The 23,760-nt window shown below is 40.8% G+C and overlaps 1 protein-coding gene across 1 annotated transcript in view; it reads left to right on the top strand.

Moving 5' to 3' along the window:
* The window catches only part of LOC309406999 (VPS10 domain-containing receptor SorCS1-like), a gene marked incomplete at its 3' end in the record, with an annotated part of 303,428 nt that extends 279,957 nt beyond the window's left edge, over positions 1-23,471 (top strand). Inside the window, exons 21-28 of the mRNA XM_082002391.1 lie at positions 557-680; positions 1,667-1,779; positions 4,833-4,964; positions 15,381-15,480; positions 20,152-20,257; positions 20,432-20,592; positions 21,935-22,053; positions 23,415-23,471. Of these exons, the coding sequence (XP_081858517.1) occupies positions 557-680; positions 1,667-1,779; positions 4,833-4,964; positions 15,381-15,480; positions 20,152-20,257; positions 20,432-20,592; positions 21,935-22,053; positions 23,415-23,471 (912 nt within the window). The remainder of the gene's footprint in view (positions 1-556; positions 681-1,666; positions 1,780-4,832; positions 4,965-15,380; positions 15,481-20,151; positions 20,258-20,431; positions 20,593-21,934; positions 22,054-23,414) is intronic.
* Between the last annotated feature and the right edge of the window lie 289 nt (positions 23,472-23,760).

The following is a 23,760-nucleotide window of genomic DNA, read 5'->3' as shown; positions in this document are numbered from 1 at the left end:
AAAGTGGGCACAATGCATTGATAAACTGGTTTGCACTTCACTTTCCAAAAATGACACCTCCATGTCTAAGGGTAACATGGGAGAACAACTGAGAAATCTTAATTTGCCTCCTGGTTCTGTCACAATCTCCTTGAGTGACCTTCAGTAAATCACTGACAGCTAGATCTGTGAAAGGAGTGGGACTGGAGTGGTGAGTCTTTCAGGCCCTCATCTTAGGATCTGGGCCTCTCTGGGGAGTGCAGCAAAGATGGACACTTGAACATGGGATCCAGAACAGCTAGCATGCTAAGTGGGAAGGAAATACCAGGATCTTAAAACTTAGCTCCTTTGGAAATTATAGTACCTTACTTTGAGCTTCAGGAAGACATCTCCATCTGTATCCCTGAACCCTCTCCAGAAAATAGGCTTCCATGTCACAAGGTGCCTTCTATGTCTTAAGTTTCCAAGCTGGAACTGACTCCCCAAACCATCCCAATAGTCTAGAGAGCCAAACTGATTTTTGCTTTTCTTTTCCAGACAAATTAACTTAATTTCTCCTTTTCTGATATATTTGCAGCCACTGATCACGTTGGAAGGGAGCATCACATTCACATTTTCTGTGGAAGGGATGAACACCATCACCGTTCAGGTCTCAGCAGGAAACACCATTCTTCAGGACACAAAGACTATTGCTGTGTATGGTGAGCTCTTCTCCCTTCATTTCACATAGAATTCTCCATAGTCAAGAGCCAGAGAGACGGGTTAGCTGGCACCAACATGAGGTCTTTATTCCAGGATGCTTTGAGTGAGATTATAAACTCAGTTCCAGTGTTATCAGTTCAGCATAACATCTCAGAAGGCCACTGACCCACTGACTTACATTAGTCTGGGCTGAGATGATTACAGAACATTGATCTCCTTCCCAGAACCCTCTGCCTTTGCTCTATCACTACATGATTGTCAAAATGTTAGGTTGTTTTTCAAGCCTTTTCAAGCCTTGGCCAGCAGAGGCCTCTTAACTGGTGTGAAAGCTGCTTAGCTTGAAAGATAAGTCAATGCTGTGTGCTGCAGTTCTGCATGGAAATCTGTACTGATTTCATATTGTACTCAGGCCTCAGAAGCAGGGCACACAAATATCATATAGCATAGATGTAGTCTACGAACCACTGATAGTCCCAGGTTTAGCTGTTTATACTAAGCACATGGTCTTAGTCATCAGTGTGGGCATCTCTGTTAACAGCAACAGAGATCAAGAAGCATGTTTTCCAAGGCTAGTCCTCTACCCACCTTTATCCATGTCTCCTTCACATTAAGATTTCAGGTGTTTGTCATGAGAGTACAATCACAGCTTCTTTCACAGGGCTTGTCTGCTTCAGAAGTCAAGATTAAGGTAGCGTTTCAATTACATTCCCAACACAACTCCCTTTCCAGTGCTATTCATCCATTGAAGTACAGACTGATCACCGTTTTTGGTTCCATGACACTTGAGCTGTGGATCGCCTAGATTCTCCGAATCGCTCAGTGAATCTCTCAGATGCATTGCTGTGTTCTCTGACAGTCTGTGCATCACCTGCAGATTGATTAAGCAAAACATGAGCTGCAGCAGGCTGCATTAGGTTCTGCCCACTTGTTTGGCATTGAGGCATTTCACAGTCTTTACTCACCACCATGTCATTGTTATCTGCAGAACAATTTCAGTCCTTGCGGTTATCATTCTCTCCGAACCTGGATGACTACAATCCAGATATCCCAGAGTGGAGAAGGGACATCAGTAGGGTAGTCAAGAGAGCTCTGGTGAAGGTAAGCAATGTCCATAACCTGCATTATCATGGTTCTAATTTCTGCTTTGTGCCTACATTAGGACTGGATCAGCTGTTCTCTCAAGATGTCTCTCTGCTTCTACCAAATGTAGAAGGAGGCTAGACTAGCGTTTGAGGCCAGAATCCTAAATTTTAGATAGGTGAAATTATCCCATCCTCTGATAATTTGGTGCTCAGAGTCAGCCTTCTCTTTATTCTTTTTAATGAGAATGGATTATGTAGAATATTTCTGAGAAAAGGGCATATAGAAAACAAATTTCACCTGCCTATAGCTGTACACATGTCTACTGCTGCATAGCAATTCTTACTTCTTTTACTGCTATTCTTATATAGCAGTGGAAAGTAGTGCTATTCTAATGGAATTATATATATGCTGTACAAAACTTAGGAGATCAAAAAGAAAACAATTTTTACTACAGAGAGGAGCACTGAAGTAAGCACTTTATGTCTTTCACACATAGCATGAAGTTTGTGGTTCAGGATCGGATGCTATTTTTCCCATCAACACTATGGAGAAGTTCTGAAGTTCATTCTTTAGCCGTGGAACAGTATGTCACAAAAATATTCTTGTGGCTGAAGATTTGGATTTCAAACTGAGAGGCTAAGAAAAGTTAGAAGAGACAGCTGGGGTTTATCAGCTCAGCAGAAAAATAGTGAAAGGAACTGTTTGAAACAGTGTTTCTGCTTTTTTAAAAAATATTCAGATTTTGAATGGATACAAGGCTTGTAGATGTTATTAGCAAGCTTATATGTTCATTTGTAGCAATATCTGTGCAAAAAGAGTGGAAAGACTCTGCACTAATCAGGTGCACACAAACTTACCTGTTTCTGAGATTTTTTTCTTCAATTTCCTCAAAAGACAGAAGGAGAGGAAAAAAGAACATTTTTCTGGAGCTTGTTCTTCTGACTTATTTATGTCTGTATCAAGTATTCAAGGGTCCATTTATCTTTAGGATGAATTTTCAGAATATAAACAACTCAATAAAACAAAGTATAACCATAAAAAAAGGATTATAAAACTACAGTACCAAGGCTACATTCCAAAAGCAGAGCAGTGAAAACACGAAGTCTTTTTGTTGTTTGAGGTAAAAAAAAAAAAAAAAATTGATAGCTAATTAGCCCTCTTTATATAGCTAGATGATTCACCTTAAAAAAGCCTTTGTGAGAAGTTCCTGTAAAAATTAAAGACAAAACCAATAGTTTCCTACAGTAATTAAGTAAATTGTATAAAAATTAGTTGAATAACTAAATAATTCAATAGGAAATTGTAGCTGTGCTATAGAATTTTTATGAACTTTCATTAAAGGATTACATTCTTATTACAGAGTACCATAGACTTGGATAAAAATTCTGCATAAGAAATTATGGTTTTCTACTAAAATCTGATCTTCTCTCTAAGTAGGGATAATTTCAGATTATCACAAAATATCCTATTTTGTATTATGATCATAATTATTTGCTCACATCATTGATTTTCTGAGTCCTGTCTCCCGCTTTTGATGAAGACGACAAGAACGAACTCAATAGATCAGCCAAAAGCTTCCAGACAAAAAAAATCATTCCCAGCCTCAGAAAATGAAGACTTTGCATTAACTGGTAATACTGTGTCTTTTTCTTGACATCTTAAAACAACTTGTTAGGCAAGCACAGATAATGCAAGCCTTGGCTTCACAGAATACTTGGAAAGAATATGAGACCTTTATGTTGTTATAGTTTTTTTCTAAATCCACATTAAAAAAGAAAAAAAACAGCAGCAACAAAACCATGTGCGTACTTGGCGTGCAGTGGAAATGGTTCCCTTTTCATAGCTACACATGGTATTCCCTGGGCTGTCAGCAGTCACGCATGGGATAATGGTCATGTGTAATCAGTTTCTCTGACTCCTTGTCCTCTGTCCATCATTTCCTTCAATGAGCAGCTGCTCTAAGTCTTTGGTCCTGAACTGCTAGGGAGAAGAATTCTTAAGTTTTAGGTCCTTACTGTCTGAGAGGGTTGCAAGTCCTGACTGTAGGAGAACCTGTGCTGCATCCAGCTGCTGTGGTCTGCCTTTATATCTGAGGGCACTTTTTTTTCCCTTTAAAAGTGATCTACTAAATTCAGCACTGGGAAACTTAAGATTTAAAGGAAAACCTTGAGATTTGAATGCATTCTCTGGATGATTCACAAAACAAAAAGGCAGTGGAGGAAGATTCAGCAAACACTGTTTCTCCTTCTTCTGGCTCACAAAACTTCCTGAAGGCCAAATAGCTCCTTTTCTGGAGAACTCTGCAATCTGATTGTGTGATGTCACGGTAACAGCAGCTGAAACCAATGACCACAGATGACCCTGGTAGTGATGCCAGTGGGGTACTTTTTTTCTGAATTTCGGCTAATTTGTGTTGAAGGGCAAGTTGGATTTAAACCGGTTGCTTAAGAAGACAAAAAATAAAAATTTGCAGATTAATACAAACTTTAACACCTAAAGGAAAAAAAAAAAAAAAGGTCCTTGTTAACTTGTGGAACTGACCCAGGATGTGAACTATAAGAATTTGTTTGGCTTTTGGGATTCAAGCGTGGTTCATCATCTCTCTCCCTGAGTCTCCACAAGGCTTTTAAGATGTTTTGGCTAATCACACCTCTGGAGTGCAGTTCTGCCCACATACCTTGCCCTTTAACATGCGGCTTCTTACCATTGACTAAATGAAGAACCTCAGGGACTGACTTGGGATAGTCAGATAACTTTAAAATAGCTAAAATTAGACAAAGCAAATCGTACCATATGCAGCTGTTATTTAGGAGCTCCTTTTAGCATGTCTGATTATCACTGTTGCCTTGGACCCTGCATATTTTACTGGAGAACGTGGTAAAATAGCTTAGATCAGGAAATTATTAACCCATGAATTTTACCTGCAATGGCTTTTAACAAGATTCTCCCTGTTGTACCAGATGTACCCTCCATCATGTATATAAGTACTGTGATGCCTTAGCAAAGAAGCTGTCAGCGTTCAGTGCCATCCCCACTGTTTATCTGTCCATTAATTGTCTATGTATCAGGAAACAGGTATTTCAAGCAAGCATATTCTGGTCGCAGTGCTGCCCGGTCTGCCCACATCTGCCGAACTCTTCATTTTACCATACCAAGATGCCACAGGAGAAAATAAAAGAACAGCAGCAGACCTAGAGCAGGTATTGTGTCCATTACTTGGAGAAGTGTATGTTTATGCATTTGTGTATACATATATGAGATTTCCAAGACAGGTTAGAACAAATATTTGTGGTACAAATGCATCTGATTCACTGGGATCTAAACAACTGTGGTACATGCTACATACTCTTTGGGGGTTTTTTGTTGGAGGTTTTTTGTGTTTGTTTTTGGTTTTGTTTTTTTTTTCCCCCCTCCCAAACACTGGAAACAGGCTTTGGAGCTGTATTTAGTAGTGGAGACTCCCATTTGCATTCTCTCAGTAATGTTAAATTTGCATGAATTTGTATGATGTTATGTCTATCCTTTTGAAGTTCTGTTCTACTTCATGGAAGTAGGAAGAAAGCAGGAAGGATTTAGGGGATCATTCCTGCCAACATGAACTGAAGGAGCCTCATAAGGCAAAGTTTATGAGGCTGTCAAGAGTCTAGAAAGCACAGACAGGGGGACGGAGATCGGTGGCAGACCTGGGCAGATCAGAACTTCATTACTTTAAGGCATAGACATGGGATTGGATTGTCTGCCTGCCCTTTTCATAATACTGACAGTGGGCTTCAGCCACTACGGATTGTTTTCTCTGCACAAGGCTGGAGCAGGTTATAACTGGAAGACTATATCTCCATCTCCCCGCAGACCCAAAAGGTCTGCCCCACCGGGTGGGCCTAGCATGATTGTGACTAAAAGATAAAACACTGTGCTGGGCAAAAATCCTGAAATATCTCTTCTTAATACCTGATTCCAAGGGCAAAGATAACTAGCCCTGAGCGAAACACCACTGTGCCTCTGCCTCCCCATGCGGCATGTCCATGGCTCAAGCAGACATACCCCGTGTTGGTATGGGCTATATGAGCACTGGGGTAGAGGATGTCATCAGCCCACAAATATCAGCCTCAGTGCTCTGGTGAGGTCCTCAGCATTACTGGATGCCTGCTACTCCACTGGCACATGGGTTTTAACATTTCTCTTTGGATTTGTCCCTCCATTTGTAAATGAGTGAAGTCTTCCCATCAGTGCATGTATCAACAGTATCTTCCCCTTCTTGTATTCTTGTTTTCTAATAGCGTTTTCATCTGCCTGATCTGTTATTGGCTGTTGCAATTGCCTCTTGCAGTGGTCTAAAGCCTTGTTAACTTATCTGTGGGCCTCCAACCACTAGATCACCCATATTCTTAGGCTTTCCCTTGCTCAGCGTCCTTAGCAGTCATCTTTTTCTGACAAATGACTTTCCTCTGCAATCTTCACCACCCATGTAATAAACAAAAAAAATGGAGATTTACTGCTCTGCAAAACCTTTCCTCCCTTTTCTCCTTCATCCTTCTTCTCCTTTCCTCCATCACAAATTGGCAAAAAAAACGGTCCATAAACTTTCAAATTTACATCTGACCCAGGTCCCTTTCAGCATTCAGCAACTTATTGTATTTTGCCAATTACTCCCTCTCTTCATCCCTTTTTTTCCCCGCCCTGTAAAAATGGGGTCTCTGTGGCTGTGAAGAAAACAAGCCCTGACAGTGTTCCCATGACTCTTTTTATGGACAAGAAGAAATGTCATTTTTAGTTGGACTCCAGCAACTTCTCTGGCATCCTGCAGGGCTCAAGCAGTAACCTCTGAAGAGAGGCCATTTGCAGTCAGTTGTTACTTGTGCAGAAGTATCTCCCCTGCTCCCATCAGGATGATCAGAATGTTTTTCTTACTAGTCTACATGTACTGCATTCCCCTTCCTGGTTACTCCAGTAGAAAATGGCATTGTTTTCAGTAGGAACTGCATAAGGAGAGCCACAAAAGCTGTCTGTGCCCTCAGCTCTGAAGCATATTCTGATGCTGTTCCTGTTTTTTTGTCATCTATCTGGCCTGTAAACCTTCACTTTCCCTTTCCCAAAACATTTCAGAGCCCATTCAATAGCCTTTCCCTGTGCCTGAAGTCACTGGGATAAGTACTGGGAACAGATGTTTTTGCTGATGACAGCTTAAGTTGCTTCTTAGGTACTTTATGATGTATAGTGTTATTTTCTGGTAGGAACAGAAATCTGTTTTGTGCTCATGAGCAATCAACAAGCTATTCAAAGGCACGTATGTGAGTTTGTGTGTTTGCAGGTGCACACCCAAAGGAGTTACAGTTCTGGATGATTTTTTCTAATTTGGAAGAGAAACTTCAAAGTATACAGGAACAAAATGGAAATAGTTTGCACAAACACTGCAATGGAATAAGGTTTCTTAAGGAAGCACTTAATTATATAGGTTCCTTTTTTCATGGTGTCGTATCACATGTGGAAGCTACCCTCCAAACCTGAGACTCATGGTGAACCTGTCCAGAGACACAATGACAAATAGTTTCAGTCCCTGGAAAACTTTCAGTCAGAATAGATCAGATGGAGAGGAGTTACCGAAATCAATGTTTTTATTCTGCAAAAGCCCTTGTTTCAATACCCAAGGGAGGGAAAACCTAACTCATGCTCAAAATCAAAAGTTAGTGAAACTGAGTGAAACACCACAGAAGGGCACAAAACCCATCATGCACACTGTAGGCACAGATTCACCAGGAGTGTAAAGTGTGCTATAGCCCCGTCCTTTCCCTCCTATTAGAGCCTCCTAAAGTCGGCATGCATCCTTGCAGGTCATATGACATGGACGTAGTGATACGGCCCTGATCTCACCATATTCACATGCCAGGTACCACAACAGAGGCAAGGGGCACTCTGTGGTCCTGATGCTCTGCTCATCCAGCCTGGGTTTGAAAGGGAGAAGACATGTAAATCATGCGGGTGGTGCATGCCAGCTTTTGTTAGCTAGAACAAGCAAGGCTAAGGACAGCTGATGGTGTGGGAGGAAGGGAAAAGTGATAGAAACAGTAACTGCACAGGGAATTCAAACTACATCTCCCCACATGAAACTCCTGAAGTTGCTGCAGGCTATGTCTATCACAGAGCACCTGTGAGGCTTTTGGGCAACTTGCTTAACCAAGCTGTATTTCATCACTTGAGCTAGACCATTCTGCTATGGTTAACAATGAAGGGTACGTGTGGTTTCATGGATTTTCATGTTTACTCGTAAACCTGATAAATATCTAATGACCATGGGAGGCTTACTTTAGTGCCGTTTCCCCTTGAGGCAGATTAAGTTGGTCTGTTTTTATCTGGTACATGCTCATTTGGCTTTTTAAGCATTCCTTTGGGTCTCTCTGTCCAGCAGCTCCGTGGTCTCTAGGTATATAATTCCCATTGACTTCAGAGGCAGCTAGATGTCTAACTGTCCCTTGAAAAACTAGCTCTTAGTTTCCCATTTGTCAAAGTCTATAATACTACTCTGTGCCACTCATATTTTATGAGTCTAAACACAGTAAGTCATGAATTTCTGGATACAGTAAGAGTGGGACTGTGGAAGTTGTCCTAGGCTTTGCATCATACTTGACAAATATACATTTCAATGCAGTTTTCCATTAGGGTGGTGCATTTGTGTCTCATGCTCTTCTTGAGGCTGTGGTTAGATGGTAGATGTCATTTTCTCCTTGAGCCAATGTACCTCTCTCATTCAAGTGCCCCAATTATTTTTTTTTTTTGTGTACACAGAGTACCAATTATTGTCATATCTGTTTGTAGATTACATTTAGAAATGTGAACTCTGCATTCCTGATATTTCCCATGGGAGACTAAAGTACCTTTCAAAAATGTTCACTGCTCTTGACAGCCAAAAAAACCCACTATGTGTGAGGCTGGGGAAGTTTTCTCAATGTGCAGCATGGGACAATTCCACCTAGTACATAAATACAGAATTTTTGAGGACCTAAGATTACTTGATCCACTCCACTTTCTGTAGTCAGTGTAAACTTATTCTTCACAGCTTCAAAAGGCCTTTCATCCTGCAGAATCCTAAAATATTTTGCATATTCAAAAAATCTTATATTTATGACCAGAATGTTGTGACTTTGCTTTTTTTTTAATTGGGTTACTTAGTTCCCCTGCTTCTTTTCACAGTAACCGAGGACAGAATACCAACCTGCTTAAAAATGTAGAAATAATTGGCATTTGTAAAACTGCTGTTTGATCTGCATGTTGTCACTGCAACACCACAAAAATATCCCTAATTTTTGCAAAAACAGCCACCCGCAATTGCCATTGGCAACTTGGGCTGGCATGCTTGTTGTTACACCATCTTTATGGGTGGGCTTGGTGAAAGTGATGATTACAGAATTCAGATCTGCTGCCTCAGGAGCATGGAAATCTTTCTTTTCAGTGAAGGGCAAACCTCTAATTAGTAGCATTTCAAGTAACTTTTGAGTAATTTTTAGCAATAATCCAATTCAAAATGAATGCGCTGTAGGAAGATATTCTACTGAAAATTCAGTAGAGGGCAGTGACACAAATACACAGATACTCAATTTATTTCAGTATATGGTTTTACTCTATAGGAAGATTCTGAAGGGTTATCTTTTTATTCATGCATTTCACAAATTATCTTCTCTCTACATTGTTTGCTAGTGGAGGCTTTTTGTCAAACATAGCAAATGTGTCTCCTGTTAGTCAAATGAGGTGTAAGCAGAAGATACATGAAAATTCTAAAGTGATGTTTTCATATCAAGTAAAGGTTTCAGTGTTTTTACGTGGTTCCCTTTAGTTCTCCATTTTCATGCTTTTACCTGGCCTATTCAAAATAACTGTAAAAGCAGAATGCAAAATAGATGTAGGACCAACTAATTAATGACATTTGAAGCCATTAATCTTTTCTCTGAAAAGAGCTATCAGCAACATAGCAAGCGTGATGGAGACTTTGGCAAATGGCAACACCAGGTGGTTGGCAGCCAACTGTGCTCAACGTGTTGCAGCTGTGGCCGCTGTCAGCATCCAGCCAGAGAGATGGGCAATGACATGGCTGACTGAGTATCAAATAGGCAGCGATCAACTGAGGAGATGAAATACCTCTGGCGAATTTAACACTATGGAGAGTGGCAGCTGGGAAGCCTGTATATGTATATGTCTTAGGATTCTTTCCTTAAAGCAGATCTGGTTTTACTTCTGCTTCATTGTAGCTGACGGCACTTCTGTCTTTTTTTATGTTTGGGTTTTTTTCACCCACTGTCCTAAGCTTTAGTGTTCTAACATATTTACTTTCACTACTTTTCTTTCCTCAGATGTATTTCAGAAGTGCCCATCACCAAAATATTCTAGCAACAAGATCATGACAGTGAACACCTTCAAATCTTAGAGAAAATGGTGCCAATGAGTACTGGAAATTAAATTCCAGGAAGAGGGGTAAATCGTCTAGTGTTTTCCAGGAGAGATTTTTTTAACATCTGTACGCAGATGTTTACCTTCGTACGCAGACAAAGTCTTCCACTGGGTGCTTAGGGAAGGTTGGGCCAGTTTTTAAAAAATAAAGGCAAGTGGGCAGGGAATGGAATTATATGAACCAGAAGACCTTGTACCAAGGGCTTTTTCCTTAGCAGCTTTTCTTGATCAGCTGCTTGTGTGCTATAGAAGAGGCTGTCTTTATATTTTGTCTTAATATCTTTGAGTTAACTCCTGCCATGTGACTATCAGCCCTCTCGCCTTCTCATCTTTTGCTTAGTGTACAGAGTAGCCTTTGATTCTCAAGACTCTTTCTGGTCATCTTTGTTCATCTAAAGCAGACCCTGGCTTTTATGTCCAGGTTCTCTCTGGGTTCATATCTGCTGGTCAGTTCTTGTCCCAGAGTAACCACAGGAATGCCCTCCGCCTTGTGGTCTCACAGTATCTCTGGATACTAATGGCAGCTTGAATTTAGAACCTTTCATTAAAAAATCTCAAGAAATTCCTGCTGGACCATGTAAGTCAGTGATTATTCTCTTTTCAGTGCTAAGGCAAGCAAGCTTTAGAGGCTTCATGTGAAGTAACCAAGGTTATGTAGCAGAAGTGGCACAATAATCCACATTTGCCCTGACTCCCGATTCACTTTTGTAATGCTGGTTCAAGTTGCTTCCTACCAATCAATGTGCATAATTCTTTTCTTAGTTGTTTATTGATTTACTCAATGATTTGAAGTGTAACACTCATTAGTTCAGATCCTTACACAGTATCTATAAAATTATCTAGATTCTTAGCTAGTACATACTGGCATAGTTGAATCACATTCCATTAGTCTAAACCAATTTACACCAGAGGTTTCAAAATTCAATAAAGGTATGGGAAAATGCCCTTCTGAGTGATAATTCTGCTTCTTGGTGCACATGGTTCTTTCACAGTTATAATTCTGACAAAATGCTAAGAGAAGCCAAAATTAATTTTTGTTTTGTTCCATTTTTAAAATGGGATCTCTTTTTTTCCTTCACAAATTGTCTGTTATTATTATTCATTATGTGTCCTTTGATGAAAAATGATACATAAAGAATGGTTTCTATTACTGAATTATTTTTGCACATCATGCTTAATTCTGCAAATGAAGCAGATAAAGTCAATGAGGCTCAGTTAAGGACCAAAACTAATTCTGAAAGCTAATTATTTTCACAAGGGAGACTCTTAAAGACTATAAATTAGGAAGTTGCTATTCTAAGAAGTTTTGTCTTCAGCTGAGTTAGTTACATCTCCAGGAGTAAGAGAGGAACAGGGACAGGCCTGAAGCCAACCTGTTCCCCAGATGAAGGTCTAGCTGTTCAGCTGGAGTTGCATAGCTATTTCTGAAACAGGCCAAAGTATTTTGATGCTTCCTTATCTGCTTTTAAAAAAAAAAAAAGGCATCCATGGTACCACTTTGAATACAGAAATAAAAGGGAGGCACAAGACCCAAAATGTTTCCCATTGAAACCTTTTTCTTACCTCAGTGACTGAGATCAGCCTTTGTGTGGAGATTTACTTCAAAGACACTTTATTAATATTGTAAGCAGATTATACGAGTCAGAACTACTCCTAGGTTTAAGTCTGATAACCTGTGATCCACTGAGCTAGAAGTAGACTTCATAGAATAAGGAAAGCAGAAGAGCCGCTTCTCCAATATCAAAGTGAGTGTCCTGAGTGATCTGTGGCTCATAGATCCATATGGGACCATGTGAGGACCAGAAACATCATCAGATCCAACTTTGGAGAGCAGTGTTCAATCCCAATGTGAATTTGTCCCTTTAGCTGTGTGTAACCTGCTTGTTAACCTCAAATACTGATGTTTGTAAACCATTGTGTATGGTTTCTATTTCAGATAATTTTTAGAAGTATAGAAACGCATTTGTCTCCTCCTTGCTATACTGTCTAAAATTCTATTTCAAAGAGAGTATGGCTTTCCAGGTAGAGAGAAATGAAAATATTGTACCAAGCTAGCAAACATTTTAAAAACATGTCTGAATGCATCTGTTCTTCCCTCAGAAGTATGTGTCAGGAATCTCCAGAGCTGCCTGAGGAAGGCAGATGTCGGATTCTCACAAGAACTTCTGGCACTTTTGAAGCTCTCAGGCTGTTATTAATTTTTTTGACTTGTTCAGATTCCATAAAGACCCAGGCAAAAAAACTGCACCCAAAAAGCCAGTGGGAGAGCATATAATTAATTGAGCCAAGGAAATATGCTGTATAATCTGAGCAACATGAACAGTTGCTGCCTGTTTTGACACTTTGCATATAGTCCTGGAACAATGATGGCTATTTCAAGCTTCTGCCGAGATACTGATGGTTTCAGGCAGAAATCTTTTTATTCTGAGTTGCATTTGTACAGCATATGGTACAATGAGGTCCTCATTCATGATCAGGTAACAATGCAATACAGTAATAATAAACTTCAGTTGTGACTGTTTCTCTCTTCCTTTTTCTTACTACTTCACTCCTACTGCCTCTGCCCTTCCTAATATTCCTTTCCATCAGCTCGCTAGACAAGAATATTGGTTGAGCTTTCTCTCACACACTCAACTTGCCTGCTGGGGGGCTGCCACGGCACCTCTCAGCTGTAATGTCTCTGCTGGTGCTGTTGTTTTGCCCACTTCACTCTGTGCCGCAGGAGTCCTCAGGCAGACCAGGTGAGATCTCAGTGTTCCTTCATGTCTCTGGTCTGTTCTCATACTGACTTTCTTGAGGTTCTCCTTTTCTTCCATTTCTTGCCCAAATCCATGGTGAAACCATTCTCCAATACTAGATAGCAACACTTGTTAACTGTATGCTGAGTTACGCATCACATTAAGCCTCTTTTTGTATAGAAGGCATCATGTATGTTTTTTACCTCTGCTGTTACCCTGACCATTTTGTGCAGCTTTCATAATGGGTTGAAGAGGAATGGCACAATGTGGTTGGCTCTTTTCTTCAGTTTACTGTCTTGTGGTTGCTTTTTTTCATAGGCTTAGCTGCCCCAGCAGCATCAGCATCTCAGGGCACTAAGGAAGGTAATTCCTGCAGGGGTATGGAGGAGAGTTGATAGGTCATATTTGGGACTAGAAGTGGCCAGGATGATATTTTTCCTGCTATTTCCACGAGACATTAATGTACCTGGTTTACAGCATATCAATCTGTCTCTGTTGTTCCAGTTTTAGAGATGAAGCACTCTTTATAGTTGTCAATCTTGGTTATTAATATGCTCAAATTCTTAAAGAGGGATATAATTTGCTTCCCAGGCTTTCTTTATGTACTGCACATCTTTGTGTCACCATCCCTGCTGCTCTGAGCTCAGCAGATGGCTCTTTGTAAGCAGGTGGTATTTTTTCTTGCTATTGGAAGAAATATATTTACTGCTCGTTCTGGCATCCATAAAAAAATTGTAAACTTTAAAGAGATATATTAAAAATATAAATAAAATGCCTGTAAGAGTTATTGCCAAATTGATATTGGATCAAAGGCACCTATTCAAGTGATCAGCAGCCAGAAATGAAGTGTACAAGCCAAGAGTATTGAAAGAACCATTAAGAATGTTAAAAAAATAAGAGGCAGATAAATCTCATACTGTGATGAATGATAGCCAAGGAACATCTAATCATATCTGGGTTGCATTTACTGAAATAACTCAACCAGACAAAAATGAAGAACATGAAAAAGATGGTGTAAAAATTATTGGAATGTTCTTTTTTTCTGACAATTTTTCATTAATCTTCAAGAAGGGATAAGGATTTATTTAAAACAAATTAAATTAAGTGGTGAGCACTAGAATATGGTTCCTCTTGATCTTGGTATGACTATAAAAACACAATGTTCTTAGCAACTGCATATTAAGGGTTGTGAGGTGGGGGTGTTTCTTTGCAGTTTTCCAACCACTTCTCCCTAATAAACCAACATGCAGAACAGTGGCTATGTTCAACTGGAAAGTTGCTCACTGCTGTAAGAAAATGTAAAATACATGAAATGTCTAACAAATGAACTTACGAAAGACACACAACAAACTATCTTCACCATGTCTATAGGCTTCCATTCTTTTATTAATCTATCTGGATTTTTTGCTTTTAATGGCAACATGCCTGGAACTTCTTGGATATAATGAAGAGTGATATGGAGAAAGTGGCTCTGTGCATATTTTGACAAACTGACTTAAAAAAAAAAATGTTTACCAACAGATTGGACCAAAGCTTGGCTTCTTCACTGTACAAATACAGATTTCATGGCATCTTATCTCAGCAAATGCTCATCTTTTCTGTTGTGCCCTTTAAGGAGGAATAGCCTGCTTTATTTCTGCTAGAGCTCTATTGTTGTCGTCAAAGTTATGGCAAGATAATCTAGTCATCTAAAAGCTTTGTGGAATGTCTCTCCCATGAAAGAGACAATATAAGAGCATGTTCTCTCTGTGTGTAACCCATAAGAATAGATGGAACACGCGTTTTGTTTAAGCCACACTCTGTAGTCAGTAAACACTTTCAGATTCAAGCTGGTTCTGGTACCTACTTAAGGATTAGGGAGCAGCTGGCTTGAAACTCAGAGCTGGATGAAATGAAATTTGGTTTTAGGACTTTTCAGTGCAAGTTGGGGTAAGGACTTAAATTTAATTTTGATTCACGCATATCACATGTTATGAACATACTCTAAGTTCATATAGCTGGCCACTTAATGAGCAAAAAGTTATTTGTTATGAGCAAATGAGTGTTAACAATAGAAATGCTTCTCTTTGCTTGAATAGTAAACAGAGTTCATTGATGTGCTGTTGCTGGCTGGTCCTGCAGACACTTACACATGGGAGTGTAATGTTCCTTTGGGACTCAGTTCCCTTTTGCTGCTGGACCGTTCCTAGAGAGATGTGATGGCAACTTATTGATATTAGTTGTTGCTAACCATATACAAACCACTCTGGACATAGTACAGAACATAGAAGTGTTCAGCTGCCACAAACCCTCTCTTTATAAGATGATAGGAAACTGTGCTCGGAAATTCTGGTGTCTGCAAAATCTTTGCTTTGCATGCAGCTCCATTTTCTCCTCACCTGTTGGCAATCTAAACCAATGATCAGGAAACAAATGTATATCTTATTTTCTCCTTTTTTCCAGATTTCAGAAACACTGATCCAGAAACTGAACCAAAACCTGGTCCATTTTGAGTTGAAGCCAGGGGTTCAAATCCTTGTCCATGCTGCCCATTTAACAGCAGGTCAGTATCCTCTTTCTGTGTACACCTTCTCTGTTGCTCTGTAGCACAGCGAGCAGTATATTCCTTGATGGTGGTAGTGTGCTATCAGCTGTATCAGGCATTTGCCTTTACAGCTTATCCGTTGTTTTACTTATGTGCAAAAACTTGCTGTTGTTGTTGTCAGTGCACTATAACTAGTAGGAGAGATGTGTACTTCTTGGCTGCCTCTGAAATATTCAACAGCTAAGCAGCACCATGGAGTATTCAGCCTGGATCACATAGTGCAAAGCTTACCAGCTAGCGTTTGATATATTCAGATATTCTAGAGTCTACAAACATTCAAAGCAACTAAGCGTTGTTCAGCAGTCTGAAAGACTAGAATCAATTTACATATGCACACACACAAGATTAGGCAGTTTGGACTTTAACTAATCCTATCTCAAAATAAACTATCTCCATATTTAATTATATGTGTCTATGTGTGCTGAACTCTCATTTGACAGCACGGGCCCTATTTAACTATTACAAGAGATCGGACAGACAAATCTGTGCTCAGCAGTCTTAGGAATTCCTTTTCTCCAGGAGCTGCTGATAATTCTGATCAGTTGGTGTCAGCTTCTTTTGCTAGCTTGCAAACAAAATGCCTGAGTTCACTTGAACCAGATTTTATGGTACAAACAGGTCTGCCCAGGCTGGTGTGAGTCCATGTGGTGCCCTGTCCATAATGGGAAGGAGGAAGAAGCTGTTAAGAAAGGGTGTAATGCAACTACATTTAAATCCCACCAGAAGAAAACCTTAGTATTTGCAATATTTAATTTTTCCTAAGCAGAACTTTCTAATATCTGCCCTGGGAATATTGCTGCATGTTTCTGCTTTCCATTAGCTGTAGAACAGATGATCAGATGCTTACTTTTAGACGTGTTAGAACCAAAAGCATAAAAAAGCAGAGATACACCACAGCTGATTAAGCTCTACAGAAAAAAAAACACAACACCTTGAGAAGTCAGTTTGACTATTTTTTCTTCTGTAGATTGTAAAAAAAAAAAAAAAGTAATAGTCATATGACACAGAAGAATTGCATGACTTTACATTTAAGACTTAACTTAATACACATTTTACATCATAGTTGTTGTAAGGGAAGCAATCCTTGGCCTAAATTTTCAACAATGACCAGTGATACTCAATGTACTTGCAGAAAATGCTCAGTGCCCATGTCAGAAAAGAAGGCTATATGAAATCATCTTAGTGTGAGCTTTAAACGTGGAGTTACCTGCAATTGCTCATAATTTTTGTAATTTTTTTGTGTGCACTTACTCTGCCAGTACACACGGCTGTTTTCCATTTTGGTCAATTTTCATTAAAGTCAAGATCAAATCCCAAATGAACGTTTAGAAAGGAGTTCTCTGGCCCTTAATATCCTCTAGAACTTTTCCAATAAATTAGAGTTAGTATCACATTAGATATTCCTGGGAAAGGCTCATTTTTACCTCTTGCTACCGAAGGAACATTCCTGATTTTATGTAGCGGAAACAGATTGCACTTAAAATCACTTCTCCAGCCCTGCCTTTAATACAAGATGAACTTGAATCCAAGCTTTGTGCTGTATGTAGGAGCCTTCTGCAGGTTCTTGGAGAGGAATTCTGGGCATCTCTGCCTGAGGGAGTGCACAGGGTCCCCAACTACTGCATCCATGCTCACAGCTGGCTAAAAGCTGGGTAACTCCACTCCCGAAGCCAGATAGTGGAGGTACTGTAGCACTTTTCTGGGATTCTAAATCTTGTCTGCTGCCCTGCATGAACCAAAAGGCAGGGTCTATCAGTGTGGCATACTGCCATGCTAAATAGCGATATGGCCTCCGGGCACGTTCTGGCCTGTTTCTTGCCAGCTCAGGCTGAAGCAGAGGGTGCTCGGCTCAGACATGCTGTGTCAATACGTGATCTTTGTACTCGCCAAAAATGTGCATTTTTATTTGTATTTATGCACACACCAGGAATGAGTACTTTTTGTACTTAATAGATAGGAACACTCATTTGTCCTGCAAGGTAGGCTTTTTTTGTACTTCTCTTTGAAGTCACTGGGAGATGTGAGTGATTGCTGTAACTGGCTTCACAATATCATACAGGAACACTATAGGGTTTTGTCTCTTACAGAAATATGATTCAGTAAGAACACAAAATGAGCCTGGACTGCCAAACTAGATATTAAAAAGCCAAGAGAGCAGCCACTGTGAGGTCTTTGAGGGAATATGGCTCCTTATCATGCTGCAGAGGTCATGAGTCAGTTCCCAAATAAATAGACAGTCCAATTTCATGACATCAAAACTTGGAAATATTTTAGAATTTGACAAAGTGCCAAAAGAGAGATTTACTTTTGCTTCTGGAAACTATTGTTTTGGTTGTCAAGGAAGAATAAGAATTGTCTTTTTGAAATCCAAGCTTTTATTAAAAAAATTAAATAAAATAAAGCAGGGAAACCTGGAACACAAGCCAGCACCAGAAGCAGTCCCTAGAAGACACAATCCAGGGGGATGAACATGGCCCAGAGGTGCTGCTCTGGTCTCTGGTATCCCTTCTTTCCCAGCCTTTTTACTATGACTCTGTGCTGGACTCTGGGCAGCTATGGGCTATAGCTGACTGAACCACAAAGCTCAACACGTGTTTGTGCAAGTGCACACATATGCATACATATGCCTACATTTATGTTTCCATGCCTCAGGGCACATGTATGTGCCTTCCTATGTGTGTGCCTGGTCATGCACAGCAGAAATTTCTGCAGCAGAGGAGCTGCAGGGAACAAAAGTGCAGGTATCTAAACTAGCTTGGTGTGGATATTCAAGCAGAACCTGTAGAAATGTGCTTCTGTGTGTGTGTGTATTTCATGTGAGCATGTGCATTCCCTGCGGCACAGAAGAATGACAGGCGTTGGGCTAAGCACATTGCACACCTTCATCTTCTTTGTTCAGGTGACACTGGAGGGAGGATTAATTTATGGCAATGACGGACAACAGATTGCAATCCAGTCATCATGTTCATTCCTTCTTCTCATGAAAGAAAAAATAAAATGTCCCCAACTTAACAGGCAACAACCTCAGCTCTAAGGCAGAGTAAAATATGCCAAAATTCCTCACAAAGCAATTAAATAGCTGTTTATTGCCAGACTCTCAGTACAGCATTATAACAAGAACATTGACTGATGCTGAGCCGGAATCAGTTGGAAAGCTGCTTTGTCATCCCACAGAACTGCAGAGACCCACAAAGTACAGACGCAAAGGGGACAGAGTGGAGATGTGTAAGGAATTCATAATAATGGATCATTTCATCCTGGTGCCTCACCTTCCTGAGGATAGCCTACGTGATGTGGGAAGGAGAAGTTTTGCCACTTCTCTTTGTAAATTTTGGCTTTATCAGGCTGGTTGTGGCAGCTGAAAATGTGTGTGCATGTGATGTGTCTGCCTGAGTAAGTACTTGCTTGCGTGTGCGTGATTTCTTCTGTCTTCTGGCTCTGGTTTAGGATGGATCTGTTCAGTGCATGTGAAGAAGGATGAGGGGAAGAGGATATGTATGGCAGCAGTTCAAGTTAATTTTCACTGCCTTGCAGAGGAAGGCACTACCTACACCTTATTCTGTGTGTAATGCCAGATAGAGGTGGTCAGTAAGGATATATCTGGCTGCGTGGTTAGCTCTGTGTAATGGCACAGCTACAGCTGCATGTCTGACTACAGTATGTTTTATTAGTGTCTGCATGAACAACTGAGCCTACTGGACCTATGTGTGTCCCTTTTTGGATGCTAGTTGCCTTTCTGTTTGTGTGTGTGTATGCGTGAAAGAAACTCCCTGTTTAATACAATTTACCTTGTATTTCTGGGAAAGCCACGCTTCTAGCTGTTTTGTGTGGCCTTATTTGGCAAGGGACTATGAAAAGGTGGTGAGCAAAACTCTGAGGAGAAGCACAGAGAGACTTTTTGTTTGATTAGGGTTGGGTTTGGTGTCTTTTTTTTTCTTGAACCTGTGTACTCTCTTACATGGAAGACTTGTGGGAGAGAGAGCAGGGCACCAGGGGAAAGAGAGTAGAACATGTTCAGAAGAGTAGGAGAGGGGTAAAGGAAGAAACTGAAAATGCCAAAGGTGTGAGGACAGCTTGCCATGATCAGGCATGGATGCTGAGGCACTTCTCTTCGGGAAGGAACGGGACTGAGCAGACAACAATACATTTGGTGAACATCATTGCTTCAGTAAAATTGAGGAGCCAGTTTCTCATTATTCACTACACATTGGGAGCTACCCAAACTAGCTCTAAGCAAAATAGAAAGTCAACGTGACAAGTTAGCCTGTGAGTAGCTCCAGTATTGTCCAGAAAATGCCAGTCACCCAAGTGACTTCATTTACAACTACCTTACATAATTATCTGCAATGTGAGAGAGTATGTTTCAGGCAGTCCTCCAACAGGACAGAGAAGAGAGGCCTCTAAGTAGAAAGCTGTGGGACTTCACATCAAGGGGTAGGTTGAGCACCACAAGTGGTCTGAACCCAGGTTTCTTCCCAGGTGGATTAGAAAGGGAGAGAAGCCCTAAAGGTGTGTGGACGGATGAGGCCTGCTACAAGTGCAATAAGAAGAGAATGAATGATGTTTCTGGAGGGAGCAACTTTCACTCCAGGCTGGGGGCAGCTCTAACCTTCTCCCCCTCTCTTGCAGCTCCCCTGGTGGACCTCACGCCCAGTCACAGTGGTTCAGCTATGCTGATGCTTCTCTCTGTTGTTTTTGTGGGACTAGCTGTGTTTGTAATCTACAAGTTCAAAAGGTATGATGCTCCCTGAGCCATTTCCTTCTTCCCATTTCTGCCTTGCACTGAGGTGTTTGGGTTTTGTTTTGCTGGGTTTTCTTTTTCGCAGTGATTTTTTTCTTGGTTTGTAGAAGCTTATACTACATCATCTGCCAGAGTACCCCACAATGATGGTTTCTGTTAATGTTTTAGGAAGATTCCTGGCCTTAATATATATGCACAGATGCAGAATGAAAAAGATCAAGAGATGGTCAGTCCAGTCAGTCAGAGGGAAAGCATACCTAATGTCCCTCAAAGTGAGCTGATGAGCCCTGAGCAACTAGTAGATGAGAAGTTGGAAGTCCAGCCCATAGGTAAATAACTTACAGCATCCCGCAGCTGGTCAGACACTGACTTACAATTGGCTAACCCTTTTCTCAGCCTCCCCCCTTCCCATATTCCTGCACACTCCTCCTCCTATCCTCTTCTGCTGCAGCATTAGTTTTGCTACAGGAAACCTTGCTAACACTTCCCTCTCTCTCACTGCCATGTGATGAAAGGGAGGGGAACAACTTTAGGCTTTTCCTTTCTCCTAGTTGCTCTATGTAGATCCCCTTCCCTTTTCAAAAATCTTGCTGGCACTGAACATGCTCTATAAGGCAATTTAATTTATTTTGCTGGGGCTGATATAGTTGCGGGGCTAACCTCCACATCCAGGAGAACTTCAGCCACTCTTACTTGGAACATGGAGGTGAGCAGGTGGTTCGGTAAGTCAGATCTAAAAGCTAAATATTCCTTGATGTTTTGACTTCTGTGGCCTTTGTGCTATGCCAGACGTTGTTGCCAACAGCAATGCTAACCCGGCTGATTCCCAGGGAAATCGAGCAAAACCTGGGATCTCTGCACTGGACTGCTGGGTTTGACCTCAGGCTGATTTCTCCCACAGGCCTCTGTGCTTGAAAATTTGCAAAGCAGGCTTTCACAGGACCTAAAGTGAATAGACTTGAAGTGGGTATACTGGGATCAGTCACACATTTGTTCATGCTTATATGTTTTCTGTTACCCTGACTACAGTAAAAGTGTTGGGATGGAGCAGGGAGGTTTCAGCCTGGGGACATGTTCTGCTAAAGCCAGCATCGTTCAGGCATTGCGCGGGCATTGCTCAGCTTTGCTTCTGAGGTGACAATTCTGCAGGCCCGGACCAGAGGTACAGTACAGGACCCCTGCAAATAAGGACATGGACCTATTTTAGAGGAATTAAAGTTTATAGATGTTTTGACTTAGACAGGAATGAAGTATAGTCATAACTAAGATCCCTTATTTGCACAATTTCGTCAGCCTAACAAAACCTTAGATCCCACCTGAGGTTGTCCCTAAAATGTATGGGAGTGTTTGCTAAAGCAGGCTTGGAGTCATAGCTGCTGCAGAGAGGGAGCAAGGGGAAGGGCAATTAAAGGAGGGAATGTGATGTGCTAAGATTGTGGCCTGTGAAACAACCTGGGAGGAAAAAGAAGAAAGTCTCTTGATGGAACTCATGTCTAAGCTGGAAGCCCCACTGCAATCAATATTGATCTCTCCTCACCTATTCGCTAAGGAGATATCTGGTAGCTATTAAAAGCTTTTAAGCAGTTATTCATCAGCAGACCTGGACATCCCTGCTTAGAACACAGGATGGAGTGAGGGGACCAATCTTCCCATGTGGTGTTCCCCATACAGAGCAACCCCAGGCCACAGTCCAGAACCCAAGGAAAGGAAATGCAACCAAGGTAGTCTGGACAGAGGACTTCCAAAAGGCTTGTGGATCACCAAGAGGTTTCAAGCCAAGACCCGGAGCGGTGGGTCCTAAACTTTAACAATTCTTTTTTTTATTTGGTTGGGGTTTTTTTTTCTTTTTCTTTTTTCTTTTTTTTTTTTTTTTTCTTTTTCCCCCAGAAGCCACCAAGGCAAAATTGATGTTAGATGCTAAGGGAGAAACACCCAATTTCAGGTCAGGAACTCTCTTTCTAAAGTTACATGGGCTTTGAGCTTCCCCTTTGTAAAAGAATGTAATGATCATGGTTCATGCTGTTCCAGGGGCAGGGAAACACATGTTTTCACAGGTCACTCAGACTGAAGTGGCAAGAGTCAGTCACCTGCTCACTCTATTCAAAACTGCTTTTGCTGATGTTGGAAACTAAACCCTTGAAGCTTCTAGGATAAGAGCAGTCAAAAGCCAGTTTTGGGGGTAGGTTTTAATTTGGTGCAACTATAGCATTTCTGGCTTTCTACAAATTTTTTTCACGCATTTTATGTGTTTCTCAGCTGTGCTACTGGACACTGTATTGAACCAGAAACTGGCCTTTTATATCTCCTTGGTTTGCACCTGTAACTGCACTAGCGAGCACAAAAGGTACATGTATGGGATACATGGACTCAATTCTCTATCAAAAGGTATCACTCCAACAAACTTCGTAAGAGTGTTTTTCCATCCTGTCGGTAAGATGAATGAGGAAACTGAATCAGAGCTCATTGACAAAATGAAAAGGTCTGGACCTAGATGTGGACAGAATAGAAAGTGCAAAGGCTCTTCACTCTCCTATACAGCCACCTCATCTGTTTCTGGAAATCAGCAATTTCTTTTTTTTAATGAGTTTTCTTTCTTTTGGGAAAACAAAACAAGACTGTAATTGGGTGTTTCTCTTTTGTATGCTTGTTCAGAAGCCATTTTTTTTTTCAACCCCTTTGACTAACATTTAGGGATCCTTCCTTGGAGGAATCTGAGTGAATGGCCCTGGATCATTTAATTTTCTCTCCAAACTCTGGCAGCAAAAAACCCACAGTTGCTATATTCTGGATGTGAGTTGTTTAGGGTCTTCTTTTGCAAATGCAAACCTTAAAGTTATTTATGAAATCTGCAACACTTTATCATTGCAAATGAGTTACACATTTCCTTGAGGACCTCAACCCCTCCTTCCCTCCACCCCTCTGCTCTGGCCTTTCCCTCTTCTGTTCAACATGGGTGAATCATCTTTATTAGCAAAAGAACAGGACATCACCTTCAGTGTTTTGAATGACAAGAAAACATTTCTGGGAAGAACGTGTCAGTCTGGAACGGTTGAATCCCAAAGGCCAGCAAGGTGATACCTTCAAACATCTTCCTTGGCTAAACGCACTTGATATTTACTGACTCTTTTATTTTGTTCTTTCTTTGCCACAGGAAGTTTTTCCACAGCTGCTGAGCCCCAGAGCACAAAAGAAATCCCTACATATGTAAATGGTTGAATTGAAGACACCGATGTATATCTATGTCTAAAAAGAGAGGAGAGCTCACGGCATTTGGACTTTTTAATTCTTCAGATGACAAAGGGTTTTTAGCTTTAAGCCTGTGCATGTGGACATTATACTGAGACCATAGTGGAACTGCATTGTACAGGTGTTCAATTTTAGTGGGGGGTGGGGGAAGAGGAACTGATACCACTATTCACTCCTGCGGCCCTTCCCCTCACCCCTCCACTCTCTCTTTTTTCTGACCTGTCTCTAATTTGTAGAAAATTCATAATGAT

The sequence above is a fragment of the Phaethon aethereus genome (assembly GCF_964289735.1).
Source record: "Phaethon aethereus genome assembly, chromosome: 7".
Lineage (NCBI taxonomy): Eukaryota > Metazoa > Chordata > Aves > Phaethontiformes > Phaethontidae > Phaethon > Phaethon aethereus.
The sequence above is the reverse complement of the archived record's forward strand: the minus strand, read 5'-3'. Positions and strand labels throughout refer to the sequence as shown.